The following is a 19,969-nucleotide window of genomic DNA, read 5'->3' as shown; positions in this document are numbered from 1 at the left end:
TTTATGATAACTAACTTAAATATTAATTTATCTTTATGATGATTAAATAGTATTTATATTATTATAATTGTATATATTTTAATTTTCTTACATAAAAAATTTAGGTAAAATTTTTAAAATTTATTTAACCTTTTTAAATCTTAGTTAAAATCTTAAATTTTATTTATTTAAATTTTTTAAAATATAATAATTATCCATGTGTCAAAATAAGTTATTCACATTTTTAAATATTATAATATATATGACATACTAGATATTAGATATATAAATATTTATTTACTTATTTATGTACTTAAATTCTTATCTAATTTATTTTTTAAAATATTATCTATTTAATTTAACTTTTTAAAAAGCAATTACAAGTTGTCACTTGTTTCAATATTATAACGACACATTAATTTTTTTTCTAAAAGAAACATACTTGTGTAGCTTATATATATAATATTTTAGATTTATTCTCTAGATAATATTATTGAAGATAATATAAATAGATAATATATAATTATTTTTGAAGTGATTTAACAAATTAAAATTCAATGTGTACATAACTTAGTTGCTTTAAAAAGATCATTCTTTATTTTATAAAGAAAGATAATTCTTTAAAAAATAATAATTGATTTTTTGAAAAAAAAATACTTTTAGAAAAGCTACTGTTCTAAATTCTAATTTCTGTATAAAATAAAATAAAATAAAAATTAATGAAGTGTTAGTGTGTTACATCTGTGACTTGATACAATAGTACAGAAACACCATTATGCTATAATTTATCATGATTTTATCTTAATATCATCTCACACCAATCATGATTAATAGTAGACAGTAAAACAAATAATGATAGCTATAGTTATAAAAAGTAAAGGCTTAATTGAATAGTAGACCCTTTAATTATGTCATTTGTTTCAGTTAGATACTTAAATTATTTTTTGATCGAATCAGATGCTTAAACTTTATTTCCGTAATAGATGTAAAATAAATACAGAGACTAAATTGATTAAGAAAATAAAGTTTAAGTATTTGATTTGATAAAAAACAGTTTTGTTACTTAATTCAAACAAATGATATAGTTTAAGTTCTTTCTGTGAAATTAAGCCAAAATAAAATAAATATATACATAAATTACAGTATCTTATGCTTTAAAAAAAAAAACACCGTTCTGTACAACACGTGATCCCAAGTTTTAAGCCTCCAACTTTACCTCAACGACGTACGTAACTCCAAAACAAAACGGCAAAAAACATAAATGTTTTACTCAAAACGACATACTGTTTTAGCTCTCGTTCGTTCTTTTTCTCTATTTGGTCGTATAAAATCTTCTTTTCATTTGAAAAAAAATCCGAAAGGAATCAATGGAGGGGCTGATAAAATACCCTAAAATTGAACCAGAAGACAACCAGTTTCAATTCTTATCTTCCCAGGTAATTCTTATTATTTTTTTCTTTCTCGTGTTAAATATCTGTTTGGTTGCATAGAAAACCAAGGAAAAGGAACTGGAAAGTTTGTAAATGCTGTTTCTGTGCTTTTTCTAATTGGGTTTAGCCCAGATGGTTGAATGAATAACCTTAACTAAGATGGAATACAATTTTCTTTTATTGTTTATTCTTTTTTTCTTTGAAAAGGGAGCATCTGTTAGTTTTAGTTTTCTTCCTGATTTGGATTAATTGTTATTTAGCTTCTCCAAGTAGAGGGTTGTTCTTAGTATTTCTTTGTATAACAAAAATTGAAGGTTCCTATTGGATGCCTGAGATTGATCGCTCTGTTTTAGCATTTCTGCATTGTTAAGGATAGTCAGTAGCTGTTAGTCAAGAGTAGCTGTTAGTCGAAGCTGTTATACAATTAGTTCAGTTGTAACTATTTGCTATCCGTTATAGTCTGCTAAGGAGTTAAGAGTAGCTGTTAGTCGAAGCTGTTATACATATTCTTGTATGAATAGCTACAGAGACTTTATTGTAAAGAGATATCTTTGCATATTGATGGTATTTCATTATCAGATGTCCTCCTTCTTGTATGTTTAGTGTGTATCTTGATATGCATTGATGTGATTTCCCAGTATTAGAGCAAAGTCATTGTTTAAATTGTAGGTTATTTAATTTGATATGGATTTTAGTATGGCAGCAAGTTTTATGTCGAAATGTACCTATAGGCTATAGCATATTTTGCTTCTTTTTTTTCTTTTTGCTCGCATAATATGCTTATCTTTGTTCTTTTAGTTTGTGGAATAGCTTGTTAATCTTGGTGAATGATAGCTATTTTTATTTTGATTTTTTTGTTATTGTTGTTTTTTGGTTCAAGGAAAAACAATAGTGCTTTTTTTTTTTAATGATGGTGTTAGGATCTGGAAAAAGTGGACGAAAGTAGAGAAAAATGTACTCTTGTAGATACCGATGTTATGCAAGATGGAAAGCAGCTTAAAAGATCTGAAAGTGAAGTACATCCTAGAGTTAGTGGATGCAATAGTATGGAAATTCTTTCGATCGATGGAAATCAGAAAAAAGGAGAAGCTTTTTACTATGATACCCCATTTTCTGAAGAAACTGGAGTTTGGGTACCTGTGTCTGTCCCTCCTGTGTCTGAAAATAAACATGAAGAATGGGATAGAGGCCTTTGTCTGAATGGAGGATACTTTCCTGATGATGGTGTACGATCAAATCAGTTTATTGGAGAAAGTAAGGATCTGACCATGTGGGATGTGTTCAGTGAGATGTTAATAGCCGCTCGAGGCAAAGTGAGTTCTATAGCTTCGGGTGATGTTCAAAGATATGGGATCACTTGGTTATCCAGCCATCTTCTTGAACAAACTTGGAAAGAGATGGCTCAAACGCTTGCAGAAGCTAATTTTGGTAACGTCAATGAAATTCTTGAAGCAGAGCCACCAAAGTGGTTGGCTGACAGTGCTGCTTCTAATTGCATGTTATGTAATGTGCGGTTCCATCCTATCATGCGCTCCCGTCATCATTGCCGATTCTGTGGTGGGATATTCTGCAATGAATGTTCTAAAGGGCGGAGCCTGTTACCAACGAAATTCCACATGGGGAACCCACAACGAGTATGTGATGTTTGTTGCGTGCGGCTTGAGCCCGTCCAACCATACTTGATGGACCACATTTGTCGAGCTGCTCAGTTGCCTACCCATGATCTGACAGACCTCAGTACGTTAAGATCATGGCTGAATTTTCCTTGGGGCCAATCCATGGAATATGAGATTTATAAGGCTGCAAATACAATTAGCAATTATAGTAAGGTAATGTCTCACTTTTTAATTCGAACTCATCTGGATTTATCCTTGAAAGCATTCATCTCATAGACCATATCATAAAGCTGGTGAAAGTTCTTAAACATTTAAGTTTGGATGTATTAATTTGTAGCAGGTTGGATCCTTGAAACCTGAAAAGTCCATACCCGATGCTATTTTAAGACAAGCGAAAGGGCTTGCAATTCTTACTGTTGCAAAGGTCGGGGTTATGGTGACATACAATATTGGAACAGGGCTTGTTGTTGCTCGTAGAGATGATGGATCATGGTCTCCACCATCTGCAATATCTTCCTGTGGTGTTGGCTGGGGAATTCAGGTGAATTGATATTTTCCGTGGTTCTTTAACTGCTTAGCTCCTACTGTATTTTAAAATGTTGGTCGTTGTTCAATATGCTGTTTGTATTAAGGCTAAAACAAATAGAGAAAAATAAATTTTCCCTTTACCAGTTGTGATGATGAAACTGTTTTGAAAATCATTGAACACTATCCTTCACAAGATTGAATGTGTAGTGCCAATCTGACTCAACGTACTTTTATAACTATTTTACTTCTATTTCTTGAATCTAACAGGCTGGAGGTGAATTTACGGATTTCATTATTGTATTGAGAAACGAAAGTTCTGTTGCAACATTTAGTGGAAACATGCATTTATCAGTTGGAGCAGGGTTGAGTGCAGCTGCTGGCATTGTTGGGCGAGCTGCTGAAGCTGACATACGGGGGGGCTCTGGAGGTTATGCTGCTTGTTATACATACAGCTGTAGTAAAGGTCAGATTTCTTTTCCTAATAAACTTATGATTGGATTTGTTAGTTTGCATAGTTTTGTTGCTTTGCTGTTCAGAAAGCCCGTCGGAACTATTCCAGTTCTACTTTCTCTAACCAGAAGAAAGTTGGGGCTAATGTTATTAGATTAAGTTAATGTTGCGTTTGTTGCCCACTGGGGTCCAGTTTTGACTGTACTGGAAAAACCCCTTCCTACTGGCCATGTGCATTCCTTCCCCCCTGAATAACCAAGGAAGAATACTAAACAAAAGATTTTGAATACAATGATGTCAAAATTAGCTTAGAGGGGTTGATGGACTGGGAATCAAGTTAAGGTTTAAGTTTAAAAGCCTCGAGTTTCAAACAAAAGGGATTTGGATAGTATTGCGATAGTGAGGACACTCCATAGTCTTGTGGACCTGTAGAGATAGAGTTGGCAGCTGAGTGCATGCATGGAAATGCGAAGCTATGAAGACATGCTTACTTAACCTTTTTATATGAGAAATTTCCAAATGTTACTAAATATTATATATCTGGCTTTTTTATGCACCATTTTCCCCTTCATCACCGGTTGCATACAAAATATTGGGCTTATGATGTTGTGATGTCTTGGTGACCTCTGCAGGTGCATTTTTGGGGTGCTCACTTGAAGGAAGTGTAGTGACAACCAGAAACCAAGAAAATTCTAGATTTTATGGTAATCCATCTATCACTGCATCAGATATTCTTCTCGGTTCATTGCCTATGCCTCCTGCTGCTTCCACTCTTTATCAAGCTCTCTCAAATCTATTTGAAAAGCTTGAGAGATGATTGGTTCTGCAGTCCATTTAAAAGTATTTTGTGGTTTCGTTCTGATAATTTACTGGAAGGTGAAAGGTGCCTCGTATCAACATGTAAATTCCTCTCCTCCTCTCCTATATGATCAACTTCAACATTCATTCTTTTGTCTCGGGCCAATTTGTTACAAGTTGTATAGCTCAGGGAATAGAGGAAAACTTTCATTTAGATACAAGTTAGTAGATGAGATTGTTGGAAGTGATGGATTTGAGTTAAAATTTATTTGCATTTAGTCGTCTCGTGCCCCTGAGGTGTGTACATTAGAAAGAGATGGTGTGTTTAACGTTTGGTACTTGGTTCATGATAACTTTGTTTGTAAATTGTCAGTCTAGAGCCATTATCGTCTTTGGAAAACATCATGTAATAACATCTTTGCTTTCATGTTTTCTCTTCCGTGTTAATCCATGTGGTGAGGCGATCTATTGTCACTGTAAGCAGTGAATTTGAGCATTCGGATGAAATGTATAACAGTAATGGAAGCAAAAGAGCTTTCTGCCATAGGAATGGGTGGATGACTTTGTTGACAAACGTAGAAATTGTTATAAAATGCAATAAAAGTAAATCAAGTGATGGATTTGATTGAGTTAAATATAACTAATGCCAATTGAGTCTTAATTCAGTTGGCATTAGCATTGTTGTTAGTACAAGAAGATGCTGGTTCGAGTGCGCTAAAGCGCTATCTTTTTATTTAATAATTTATATATTATTTAAAATATATTTTACTCATCAAATTTTAAAAAATTATAATATGATTATTAACATTATCGATTTGTTACATTCGATCACTAAATTATTAATTATCCTTCGTTAATTGTCTAACAACAATCTAACATATTTATTAACAATATTTTTTTATTATTTTTCTTTTCCCACTCAACTTTCTTTTCTTTTTTTCTAAAAAAAAATTTCATGTATGAGTACATCATATTAGCACTTTTAGCTCGAAATTCACATAGTGGCAGAACTGAAATCTTTTAGGGATTGAAATTAAATTGTATATTTTTATGATAGTAAAATTACAATTTCATCATTTTAATAGTCTATATTTTTATAAGAGTTCAATTAAATTTTTATCATTTTGAGAGGCTAAAGTATAATTTTATTATTACTAATTTAAAATTCTATAAATTATAAAAGGCCTAAATTAAAATTTTATCATTTTAAGGGACCATAATCCCTGGTTCTCTACTACACTCCGCCACTACATGTTATTATTCTACATTTACGTAATATTTAATCCTTAGTTCATAAGTAACTCTATTATATTATTATTGTATATCTATTAGTCCATCTCCTGAACTCATCACACTCTCACGGTTGTGGCGATCAAATTTTAAATGTAAATTAAAAAAATCAATAATGTTAAAATTTTTTTTCTTGAGAAAAACTTGGGAGTTTTTAGTTAGTATAAAAGTTGTTGCCAGTGTTTTTTTTTAGCTAAATGTGTTCGAACTCATATAAGATTGTCTCTTTTCTAAAAAAATTAAAAAATTATTTTAAAAAGACAACATTGCCAATCAAAGTACAAATCAGATTTGAAAGTTAGTCACGAGTGATTGCGGTTTTAGCACTCTTACAATACTCAAAATTAGTAACTTGTTAAATACATGTTGTGGAATATGTTGGAATGGTAATTTGGTATCAGGCAACTCCTGGTTCAAGATATTAACAAGCAGTTAAACATACATTTAACTGTAGGCGGTTGAATAAGTGGTTCAAGACATTTAGATTGTATTAACATGTTGCATATTTTATAACTTTAATCATAGGTGGAATTGAGATGATCCATATGTTTCGAAGAATACATGGAAGAATGAGATTTTGATAGTCTTAATTATGTAGATTCAAATTCAGATGATGGTGAACAAATGATGATAAAAATTAAGAGGCATATGTTAAATATTAAAGATGGAATAACTCAACAAATATGCATTAGAACAATTAAATAAAATTGTATATGATATTTTTTTTTCTTGCTATTTTTATTAGTTTAGTAATTATATTATCATCTACTTTTTTAGACTAACATAATACATATAATGATTTGATTTTAATTTTTGTTACTTGTTTAGAAATAGTTTTTATCATACTAATATTTTTTAAAAATATAAATTATATAACTGTGTAATTATAATTTGTACTACCAAATATAACATAGAAAATTACATTGTAATTATACCCTGTCAACTAAATATATCTAAGAAATTAAAATTCTTTGTAATTGTAAGAGAATATAGTTAATACTCTAATCATTATACTTCCATTCAATTACTTTGGGTTGAAATTATAAAGTAAATTATCTTAAAAATGACTTTTTCCTAACTTTATTCAAATTAGTATAGAAATTAGCCACAAGTAGAAAGTATAGAAAATGAAGGTTAAATAACAAATAACTAATTGTGAATGCATAAAAATGAGTGGGAATTAAGTAGCTATCTGCATCAGATATTCTTCTCAGTTCACTGCCTATGCCTCCTGCTGCTTCCACTCTTTATCAAGCTCTCTATTTGAAAAGCTCGAGAGATGATTGGTTCTGCAGTCCATTTAAAAGTATTGTGGTTTCGTTCTGATAATTTACTGGAAGGTGAAAAGGTGCCTCGTATCAACATGTAAATCCCTCTCCTCCTCTCCTCTATGATCAACTTCAACATTCATTCTTTTGTCTCGGGCCAATTTGTTAAGAGTTGTATAGTTCCGGGAATTGGGGAAAACTTTCATTTGGATACAAGTTAGATGAGATTGTTGGAAGTGATGGATTTGAGTTAAAATTTATTTGCATTTAGCCCTCTCGTGCCCCTGAGGTGTGTACATTAGAAAGAGATGGTGTGTTTAACGTTTGATACTTGGTTCATGATAATCTTGTTTGGAAATTGTCAGTCCAGAGCCATTATCCTCTTTGGAAAACATCATTCGTAGTCCTTTAGCCGAAAAAGCATATTGTGCATCGTGTCATAACATCTTTGCTTTCTTGTTTTCTCTTCCGTGTTAATCCATGTGATGAGGAGACCTATTGTCACAGTAAGCAGTGAATTTGAGCATTCGAATGAAATGTAGAACTGTAATGAAAGCAAAAGAGCTTTCTGCCATAGGAATGGGTGTACGACTTTGTTGACAAACGTAGAAATTGTTATAAAAATTAAATAAAAGCAAAATCAAGTGATGGATTTGATCGAGTTAAATATCAACTAACGATGCCGATTGAGTCTTTACTCCGTTGGTATCGGTATTGTTATTAATGCAAGAATATGTGAGTTTGAGTGCGTTAAAATGTATTATTATTTTAGTTAAGAGTTAGAGAAGGATTATGAATAGTTCTAGACATTATTGTATAGAAAAATCAAAAATGAAAAATATATTTATATAAAAATAATCCTTGATATTCTTTTTCCTGTTTTGAGGAGAAATATATATATATATTAAATACAAAGCTCCTAACCTAGGAAGAGGTGCAATTAGGTAGTTTTTGTTTTTCTTTTATTATTTGGATTAAACTACAAACTATTAAATTATTAAATTTTCATGTATGAGATGTAAGTTGCCCAGTAAGAGGCACAGCATCAATAGTTGAGAGAGATGCAGCAATTTGAGATTTTGTCGGATATGAAGTTAAAAGTTTTGGATGGGTCGGTTGGCACCTTGACACCTTTATATTTTTATACTGAGCTATGGGACAGAGGACTTTATATACCTCTTCATTAACAATAAACAGAACCTAAACCAAGTTTAAATTAATATTTCAGATATTGGTTTCAACATGATGGTTGTTAATTAAGTATATATAAAATTTAAAGCATGTGTTACTTTGTGCAGATGCTGCATCTAAAGAATATGAACCAATATGTATTGCAGTTGTGGTTGCAGGTGGTTGAATAGGTTTACATGTTAATTATAGGTAAAATTGAGATGATCTTGAAGAGTTCATGAAAGAATGAATTTTGATAATCTTAATAATGTAGATTTAAATTTAGATGACAATGAACATGGTTGAGGACTAACGGATGATGATAAGAATTAAGAAGCATATGTTAAATATTAAAAATGGAATAACTCAACAAAAATGCATTAGAACAATTAGATAAAGTTACATATATGATGTTTATTTTTCTTGCTAATTTTACCCGTAATCATATTATTATCTACTTTTTTAGACTAATATAATACATATAATGATTTGAATCATTTGATGCGTAATTACAATTTGTACTATCAAATATGACATAGGAAATTACAATATAATTATACTATGTCAACTAGACACATCTAAGGAATTACAATTCTTTATAATTGTAAGAGAGTATAAATAAAACCCTAATGATTACATTTCTACTCAATTATTTTATGTTGAAATTATAAATTAAATTATCTTAAAAATACTTTTTCCTATAGAAGTTATCCACAATTGGAAAATATAGAAAATGAGGTTAAATAACAAATAACTAATTGTGAATGCATAGAAATGAGTGGGAATTAAGTAGCTATATGTCAAGTGTTAGGCTTGATAGATTCCCCTTTAATTGCGTAGGAAGGAAGTGTGTATTGGCATATATGGTAATAGCAAATGGAGTGATTTTCACTTAAGTGGAAGACAGGTGGCAAATTAAGTCTACTTTGTATGGTGTGGGATGTGGTGTTGAATGGACAATCCACAACATGAGAGGTTAAAGAAGAAGGATGGATAACCTACATTTGACAAGAAGAAAAGAAGAGTTTCATTTGTAATTGGATCTTATAGTTATTTTGATAATAGAAAAAGATAATGGTAATGAGTTACAATGTAATTAATTATCAAAATGAAGTCTAAATTGTTAACCATAAATTAATTTAAATGTGTATTCCTAAAATCTAAGTAATTAACAACCATAAAGTAATCTAAATTAAAATTAGGGTAAACTCTCAATCGCTTGCTTAATTTTTATGGTATTTTCATTTTGGGTGTCCAAAATGAAATCTTCACAATTTCATCACCTAATTTTCAGAGCGTTTTCATTTTAGTTATTCAAGTGTTAAATCTTTAACAACGGTTGAGTATAAACTCCATAATAATAATAAGGCAATGCCTTTCATTCAACTCTTTCTGAAAAGTTGATGGTTAAATTTGGATCTTTTTAAAAGGTTAGGTGTCAAATTTCACTAAAAAATGAATAATGATCAAATTGACAAAAAATGTAAACAATAAGAGTTAAATTTATTGTTATGCCAAAAATCATACACCGTAGTAATAATTAGACTTTTCTTTATTTGTATCACTTGCGCCTCCCAAAATTTTTAAGAGCTAATTTACCATTGAGGTTGAAAAGTGCTTTTGAAAATTTTGATAATGTTTATCATGGTTGTCCATAAATACTTTTAAGAAAATAAAATGCCTATCCTAGACTTGATCTTGTAAAGTAAAAGATTTAATGAAGGATAAAAAAATAATTTTATTGAAAAATACTTTTTCAAAAGTTAAAAATTTTGACCATTTAACTTATCCCTAACTTAAAATCAAAATTTGATTTGAAAAACTACTTATTATTATTATTTAAAATGATGATTTAGGTTGTGACATAAACATACATATGATGATTTAGGTTGTGACATAAACATACTTTGTGACATAAACATACTTAAGTTTGTGACATAAGCAAGCCACCCACCCCTAACTCTCACCTTTTACTTGTACTTTTTCTTTTTATGATCAATTTACAATTTTTGTTGGAGTTGCTTTTGATGTTGGATTGCTTTGATTTCATTTGGGTTTTTTAAAGGATATATATGTTGATGAAATTTCTTTTATATATATATATATATGAAATCATTTAAAAAAATTAATGGAGTGATAACTTTTACTCAAATTCTGAAATTAAAAATAAAAACAAAAAGATTGTTTTAATGTTATTTTATTAATTTATTTTAATATTGTTGTAGGTGATTAACAAATAAGATATTAAAGTTTCAGTCAAACACCATAACAAGTTTAGGTTGTCTTTTCTTTTAACTTATCAAGTTATATCCAAATCCTTCCCATTGGAGAGGTGATTTAGAAAGCCACCCAAGCCTAACTAGAGGTGATCATGGGTCAGGCCGGGTCGGATCCAGATAAAATTTTAGGTCATTTTTTTAGGTTTGGACTCGGCCCGGCCCATAATTGATTAAAAATGAAAAAATATATATTTAATATATAATTCGGATTAAAAGTTCAAAATATATATATTTAATAAAAAGTATATTTGATTAAAAACAAAAATATATATTTTATATATAATTCGGGCAAGGTCAGGCCGGGCCCTGGCCAAAAAAGTCTTACCCGAGGCTCGGCCCGTTTTCTAAACGGGCCTCATTTTGTTACTCAAATCCATATTTCAGGCCTATATTTTTAATCAAACCCTCTTATTTTTCGAGCGGGCCGAATAGCTCAATCCATGATCAGCTCTAACCCTACATCTCACCTTTTATTTCTACTTTTTCTTTTTCTGATCAATTACAATTTTTCTTGGAGTTAGGATTGTTTTGGTTTCATTGGGTTTTTTAAAGGTTATCTTGACGAAATTAAATTTTTTTTTGGCAAATCAAGCCGGCTCGAAAATAATTTTAAACATAAAATTTAATTTAAAATCAATTCTTGATCCGATTTGGCCCTATGAACAACTTTACATAAAATTTTTCACGTTTAACATTTCTCAATTCACCAATTCTTAGTGATAATATAATCATGTCATCACATGTTGATTTATGCTGAGCCTAAAATGGAAAATTATTTATTTAGCCAATTCATAATTTATAAAATTTTAAATTAATAATAGTAAAATTGTACTTTGGCCCTCAAAATAATAAAAATTTGATTTAATCATTTAAAAGTTATAAAGATATAGACTATTAAAATGATAAATTTATATTTTTACTATCGTAAAAACATACAATTTAATTCCGACTCTCAACTACTGTTTATTATCACAAACAATATGGACCTTGGAATGTTATATATGAAGATTAATGTTCATTAATATTAAACCTATTTGAATCCATCAACCCTTCTCCAACTACTCGACAATCGGCGCAATTCTCTAGCGGTAATAAGGAAAGGATATTGTTTTTAATTATGTGAAATATTGTAACCCTAAACTTTGTGGTTCATAATTCATTCGTCAAATCCAACAGGTTATGAACAAAACATGTTCAAGTGGGGCTTTAATTGTATCCTCCACTAAACAAAGCCACTTTACCTAAGTGCCAGTAGAATTCCTTACCTTTTTGAGATTTCGTCATTTGATTAGAAGGGGACGATTGTTGAATATGGTTAATGAAAGCACTGAATTATTTTATACCCAAAGAGAAGAAGAAAATGTAAAGAAGAAGGTATCCATTGAATAAAATAGGTTATCCCATTTGACTAAAAATTTCAGTGGCAATGAAGTAACATCTCACTCTATTGCTCAATGATTGTGAAGGTCAGTCAGTAGTCATGAAGATGAACTTTTCTTCTTTAATAATCCAATTAATTAATCATACCTAAAACCTACTATGAATTTAATTATCATCTAATATAATTACCAAATATAGAAAACTGTAAACAAAAATAAAGCTGTGTAAAAATATTGTCCCATGAGGTTTAGAGATTTGGAAAGATAATAATGACTTGGGCTGTAATGGAATTTTTTTACTGCCTTATGTAGTTAATTTGTTGGATAAACTATAAAGATATAACCTAAGATAAATAAAAATAATTGTTTTTATAATTTATCCTAATTTGTTTAAACACCCAATAGGTTGGGTGCATGACTAGGTATATAGGCTTCGTTGCATCTTTTTCCAGGATATTTTATGCTTGGTCAAATGGGACACCATTTTATTGGAAAGATGATTTTTTTTTCTTTTTTGGGGTCTAGAGATAATGGTAATGAGTTACAATGTAATTAATTATCAAAATGAAGTCTAAATTGTCAATCATAAATTAATTTAAACATGTGTTCCTAAAGTCTAAGTAATTAACAACCATAAAGTAATCTAAATTAAAATTAGGGTAAACTCTCAATCGCTTGTTTAATTTTAATTTTTATGGTATTTTCATTTTGGGTGTCCAAAATGAAATCTTCACAATGTCATCACCTAATTTTCAAGGCGTTTTCATTTTAATTATTCAAGTGTTAAATCTTTAACGACGGTTGAGTATAAACTCCATAATAATAATAATAAAACAATGCCTTTCATTCAATTCTTTCCGAAAAGTGGATGGTTAAATTTGGCTCTTTTTAAAAGGTTAAGTGTCAAATTTAACTAAAAAATGAATAATGATCAAATTGACAAAAAAATGTAAACAATAAGAGTTAAATTTATCATTATGCCAAAAAACATACACCATAGTAATAATTAGGCTTTTCTTTATTTGTATCACTTGTGCCTCCCAAAATTTTTAAGAGCTAGTTTATCATTGAGGTTGAAAAGTGCTTTTGAAAATTTTGATAATGTTTATCATGGTTGTCCATAAATACTTTTAAAAAAATAAAATGCCTATCCTAAATTTAATCTTGTAAAATAAAAGATTTAACGAGGGGATTAAAAATTAATTTTATTGAAAAATACATTTTCAAAAGTTAAAAATTTTGACCATTTAACTTGTACCTAACTTAAAATCAAAATTTGATTTGAAAAACTACTTTTTTTATTATTTAAAATCATGATTTAGGTTGTGACGTAAGCATACTTTGTGACATAAACATACTTAAGTTTGTGACATAAGCAATCTTACCTTTTACTTGTACTTTTTCTTTTTACGATCAATTACAATTTTTCTTGGAGTTGCTTTTGACGTTGGATTGCTTTGATTTCATTTAGGTTTTTTAAAGGATATGTTGATGAAATTTCTTTTATATATATATATATATATATATGAAATCATTTAAAAAAATTAATGGAGTGATAACTTTTACTCAAATTCTGAAATTAAAAATAAAAACAAAAAGATTGTTTTAATGTTATTTTATTAATTTATTTTAATATTGTTGTAGATGATTAACAAATAAGCTATTAAAGTTTCAGTCAAACACCATAACAAGTTTAGGTTGTCTTTTCTTTTAACTTGTCAAGTTATATCCAAATCCTTCCCATTGAAAGCTAAGAAAATTGGAGAGGTGATTTAGAAAGCCACTCAACCTTAACTAGAGGTGATCGTGGGTCAAATCGGGTTGGGTCTGGACAAAATTTTAGGTCATTTTTTTAGGCCCGAACCCGGCCCGGTCCATATTAATTAAAAATAAAAAAATAAAAATATTTAATATATAATTCAAATTAAAAGTTTAAAATATATATATTTAATATAGAATTTGGGGCGGGGCATGTCGGGCCCAGGCCAAAAAATGTCTTACCTGAGGCAAACGGGCCTCATTTTTTTCCCAAACTCGTATTTCAGGCCTATATTTTTACCCGAACCCTCCCATTTTTTGAGCGGACCGTCAGGCCGGGCTGGGTAGCCCAATCCATGATCACCTCTAACCCTAACTCTCACCTTTTATTTCTACTTTTTCTTTTTTCTGGTCAATTACAATTTTTCTTGGAGTTAGGATTGTTTTGGTTTCATTGGGTTTTTTAAAGGTCATGTTGATGAAATTAATTTTTTTTGACAAATCAAGCCGGCTCAAAAATAATTTTAAACATAAAATTTAATTTAAAATCAATTCTTGATCCGATTCGGCCCTATGAATAACTTTACATAAATTTTTTCATGTTTAACATTTCTCAATTCACCAACTCTTAGTGATAATATAATCATGTCATCACATTTTGATTTATGCGGAGCCTAAATTAGAAAATTCTTTATTTAGCCCATTCATAATTTATAAATTTTAAATTAGTAATGGTAAAATTGTACTTTGACCCTCAAAATAATAAAAATTTGATTAAAAAAATTAGATTTAATCATTTAAAAGTTATAAAGATATAGACTATTAAAATGATAAATTGTATATTTTTACTCGACTCTCCAAAAAAAAATTTTTGGTTCAACCACTGTTTATTATCACAAACAATATGGACCTTGGAATGTTATATATGAAGATTAATGTTCATTAATATTAAACCTATTTGAATCCATCAACCCTTCTCCAACTACTCGACAATCGGCGCAATTCTCTAGCGGTAATAAGGAAAGGATATTGTTTTTAATTATGAAATATTGTAACCCTAAACTTTGTGGTTCATATTCATTCGTCAAATCCAACAGGTTACGACGAAAACATGTTCAAGTGGGGCTTTAATTGTATCCTCCACTGAACAAACCCACTTTACCTAAGTGCCAGTAGAACTCATTACCTTTTTGAGATTTCGTCATTTGATTAGAAGGGGACAATTGTTGAATATGGTTAATGAAAGCACTGAATTATTTTACACCCAAAGAGAAGAAGAAAATGTAAAGAAAAAGGAATAGGTTATCCCATTTGACTAAAAATTCAGTGGCAATGAAGTAACATCTCACTCATTGCTCAATGATTGTGAAGTTCAGTCAGTAGTCATGAAGATGAACTTTTCTTCTTTAATAATCCAATTAATTAATCATACCTAAAACCTACTATGAATTTAATTATCATCTAATTTAATTACCAAATATAAAATATTTTAAACAAAAATAAAACTGTGTAAAAATATTGTCCCACGAGGTTTAGAGATTTGGAAAGATAATAATGACTTGGGCTGTAATGGAACTTTTTACTTCGCTTATGTAATTAATTTGTTGAATAAACTATAAAAATATAATCTAAAATAAATAAAAGTGATTATTTTTATGATTTATCCTCGTTTGTTTAAACACCCAATAGTTTGGGGGTGCATGAATTGGGTATATAGGCTTCGTTGCATCTTTTTCCAGGATATTTTATGCTTGGTCAAATGGGCACCGTTTTATTGGAAAGATGACTTTTTTTTTCTTTTTTGGGGTCTAGAGATGAAACATTTTCCAGGATATTTTATTGGGAAGATAATATTTTCTTTTCTACTAAAGTTGATGAAGAAGGTGAACATTAACCAACAAACTTAGTTATTTCAGCTTTGCCAAAGCATATTACCGACTTTGAAGATAAAATTAATGCCCCACTAATCCAAGATTAACTTTGTTTTAGCTTAAAGATTAAGTCAATAATATTCATTTAGTTTTTAGTCTTCTAAGCTCTAGCGTTTTGACAAAAAGGAAAAAGGAAGTGTTCCATGTCAGGGGTCTTGGCATTTTGCATGATTGCACCACAATTTGTTTGAAAGCAGTGTGGTCTGGATTTCCATTTTCTCTTTGATTCTTTCTTGCCAAACAATGGGTCGTTACTAATTTACCCTCTCTCTCTCTCTTTTTCTTCTTTCCTTTTTTCCTTTGGTTGCCCTTTTTCTCATTTCTTCAAGATCAGAAGAGCTTGAAAAAGAAAGCTGCTAACTCAAGGCCCTGTTTTAACATTATTAATTTGATAAAAATATGGCAGAAGGAAGATTAAGGTTGCCTAAATTGTTTCCCTTTAACAGGATAGACTATGTGTCACTAGTTGCTAATAAAACTCGCACCAGAACTATGAGATATTATCTGCTATTTTGATCTAAAATTTATCTAAAGAAAAATGACACAGATTTAAATCTCTCCTTAGTATAATATCATAATGCATGCTCACAATTTCCTAATCTGATATATGTGCCATGCCCTTGGGCATCATTTTAGGATCAATTAACTCAAGATATTCAACTCTCTCTAACAAATTTCTCTGCATGCTTCTCAAACCTGTTTGTGGAAACTAGAGAATGTTAATTGATTCCACTAAGAAAGTATAAAATGATTCAATAGCTTCTATGGAAACAGTAATTACAAGTGTCGAAAAAGTAGTTATAAAAATTAAGAATGGTGCTGCATGATGATACTTCAAGTACTGCATGATGATATATATACATGAGGTAAGAATGGTGCTGGGTGTAGCTGTTGGTTTGTTTATTTTTCTCTCTTTTATCAGAAGGGAAAAGAATAAGTGGAGTTTTGATTGAGCACCCAATGGGATGGAGTCTCGTTGTAGTAAGCTATTGATAAAAAATTGAACTCGATAGATATTAAAAACCAAGGAATCAAGGGGATCCACATCAGACAACTTTTTATTAATGATTCCAACTCACCCGATTTGATATTGTTGCAACGCCTAAGTGAGGTTTAATCCGGCCAAATAACTTCATTTATTTATTATCATACAGAACGTGGTGGAGAAAGGGCTACAAATAGGACCCCGCATTGAAGCGTCCATGCAGAATATCAGTAACGCAGATTAGAGGCCTGAAATGGCTAGATTCAAAGTATTGTTCTGTATTTCACTGTTTGCTTTGTTCTTGATTTGGAGCTTTGGGGCTCGCTTGTTTGTTGAGTTTTCTATGGTAAAGTTGGTGGCAGAAGAACAGCCTAAAGCCTATAAATTTCGAAGCAGTACTGATAAGCCTTCATTGATAGAACAAGGCAGAGAAGCAATTAGGGAAAGCATAGAAAGACATGGCGGATATCCGTTCTCGATGAGGCCTCGACCATGTCCCGGCCGGAGACCACATCCTCTTTAACATGTATGAGTCACAATCCATCCAACAAATATTAAACAATGGAAAGAAATTAGACCGATGTGATCATGCAAAGCTTGAAACTACCACTATGGTTGGAAAGCATGTTAAAGTGTTTCAGACCTGTCAGGTTCAGAGATTAGATATGGATCTCACTATCTTTCCAAAGTCACCATATTCTTCTTATGATTAGAATGGTAAAACCTTGGAAAAATAGGACCTTTGCTTAGAATAAATGAAGGTCTCTCTGTTTTTTTTTTTTAAATGATCGGGTAACTTGCATGGGGAAAAAGGTAGAGTTTGTGTTTCTCCATTTGTCTGGTATTTTTACAGTTTATACTCCGTGCTGTACTTATAATTTCCATTGATATAAGAATATTTTTGAGTTAATTTTATAAAAAAATTCTACCTCAATCATTTCGAGTTCAAAAAATTTGAATCTAAAAGACCTAAATCTATAATTGAACAAGTAGAATAAGCATTAATAATTAATATAATTATATGATATTACTTAAAAAATAAATTATAGTTATTTATTTTATGAAAATATTTTCATAAATATTACATATTTATATTAAAAATTAATCCATGAATAAAATCATACAATTTGGGGAAAATAATAATAAACATCCGTTGTCTACGTTAAATGATAAGCTCAATCAATACAACAAAAGTTTCAATTTCAGCATCAATAGAACATTTTTTAATTATTCATAATTCTTATCACTTAATTTAATAAATATATGAATATAAAATATTTTTAATACAATAATTATATATGTATAATAAATATATAAAAATATTTCTTAAAAATAAAGATATAAAATTAATTATTATTCAAATCTATAAACTACGAGGACTCCTTTCTTCCTAATTTTAATTATTTAATATTTATGAATTTGAGTTGGGTAAAATTATATTTTAGGTTTGGATTTCAGAAAATGTGTTGTTTTTATTTGGGATTTAAGTTTTAGAGAGTGAATTTAGGCATTGAAGGATTCGGGTATAAAATTTTAATCGGTCCAAACTCAAAATCTACATAATTAAATCAATTTGATTGAATTATAGAATTTTTTTGACTCGGTTTATTAAGTTGGTTTTAAGGGTTAACTATAGATAATATACTACTACTAAAACTATTAATAAATTATAGTAAAAAGATATAGTATTATATAATATTACAATGTTTAATGCATACAAATAAAACATTACAATATTATATATGATATAATATAACATTACATAATATAATAATAAACAAAACATATATAATAATTAATGTATCATGTATTACTATTATAGTATCTGTTATAATATTGCCTTTCTTTAATAATATATTTTATAACTATTAATCTGTCTAAAATCAAAACTAAGTTAACAAATACGATTTGATTGAATTGACTTGATTCAATCTTTTACTTTAGTTTTAATCATTAACTATAATAAATAATATACTATTACATAAAATAATAATATAGTATATGATTATTACTAAAACCATTAAAATATATATCTTATTTTAACAATTTAATCATTAAATTTATCGAAGTAGTTGTATTTGTCATCCACATAAGGTTTAAATAAATTTGTCGTTTTTATCATATCAATTGAGAATACAATCTAAATTAGTAGCCTTTACGTAATAAAATGGTATTATATGATTATCTATTAATATATATATTTATTCAGTTAAATTGTTAATAATACTCGTAATTTTAATATATGTCATCTTCTATTAATTTGATATAATGATGTATATTTTATTAATTATAAATAATAATATATGATAGATTATAGTATACACAATATAATATTATATAATATATTAATACACATTATAGTACCAGTAATTGTTGTAATTTAGCATATTACAATAGATATATATAATTGGTAATATATAAAATATTATAAAAATTTTGACATCTTAATGAAATATTGTTCTTATTAAATTAGATTTTAAATTGTGTTTTTAAATTTTACAAATTTAATTTGAATATTTCATTTTATTTTGAGCTTGAAATTATAAACATAATTAATTTATTAATTTATTTTCAGTTTAGATAATTATCTATATTTTATTAGATTTGAGTTTAGAATAAAACATTTGGATTTCGAAATATATATTTTAGAATATGAATATTTAAATTTATTATTTTCATCAATTTAATATTTTTTAATACCCGTATTTTTATATATATTTTAATAATAATTCAAATATGTAACATTAATGCATATTATATATAATTTATACTTTTAATAAAATAAATTTAAATTGTGCTATTATATTATAATTGAAATTAAAATATTTATAATTTAAAAATTCAAAAATTATATGAATATGTAAAAATCCACCCGAAGCCCAAAAAATCCATATCCAAAAGAGCCGAGCTCAAAAAAATCAAAGCTCGAGAAAACCCAAATTAAAAACAATTCAAACAATAATATGAATCCAAAAAAATACCCAATCCGAATCCACGCCCTCTTGTTTTTATTTTGTTTTCCTTTTCTTTTGGTTTGATTTCAAATTTTATTTATATATATATATATTAAGCAATAGCACTGAAAATAGCATCAGTAGCTGAAATCAT

General features: G+C 29.0%; 1 protein-coding gene across 2 annotated transcripts; it reads left to right on the top strand.

Annotated features, from left to right (window-relative positions):
- Positions 1-1,211: 1,211 nt before the first annotated feature.
- On the top strand, positions 1,212-5,233 carry LOC107934692 (uncharacterized). Of its 2 annotated transcripts, none has more exons than XM_016867173.2 (5): positions 1,212-1,415; positions 2,330-3,238; positions 3,366-3,566; positions 3,821-4,016; positions 4,636-5,233. In XM_016867173.2, exons 1-5 carry the CDS (start codon positions 1,347-1,349, stop codon positions 4,818-4,820), a joined length of 1,560 nt encoding a protein of 519 aa, XP_016722662.1. In that variant the 5' UTR covers positions 1,212-1,346; the 3' UTR covers positions 4,821-5,233. The 2 variants fall into 2 exon arrangements, with proteins under 2 accessions (XP_016722662.1, XP_016722663.1); XM_016867174.2 differs by having other exon boundaries at positions 1,284-1,415; positions 2,290-3,238.
- The last annotated feature ends 14,736 nt before the right edge of the window (positions 5,234-19,969 follow it).

This window comes from Gossypium hirsutum, chromosome D01, assembly GCF_007990345.1.
Source record: "Gossypium hirsutum isolate 1008001.06 chromosome D01, Gossypium_hirsutum_v2.1, whole genome shotgun sequence".
NCBI classification, from domain to species: domain Eukaryota; kingdom Viridiplantae; phylum Streptophyta; class Magnoliopsida; order Malvales; family Malvaceae; genus Gossypium; species Gossypium hirsutum.
The sequence above is the reverse complement of the archived record's forward strand: the minus strand, read 5'-3'. Positions and strand labels throughout refer to the sequence as shown.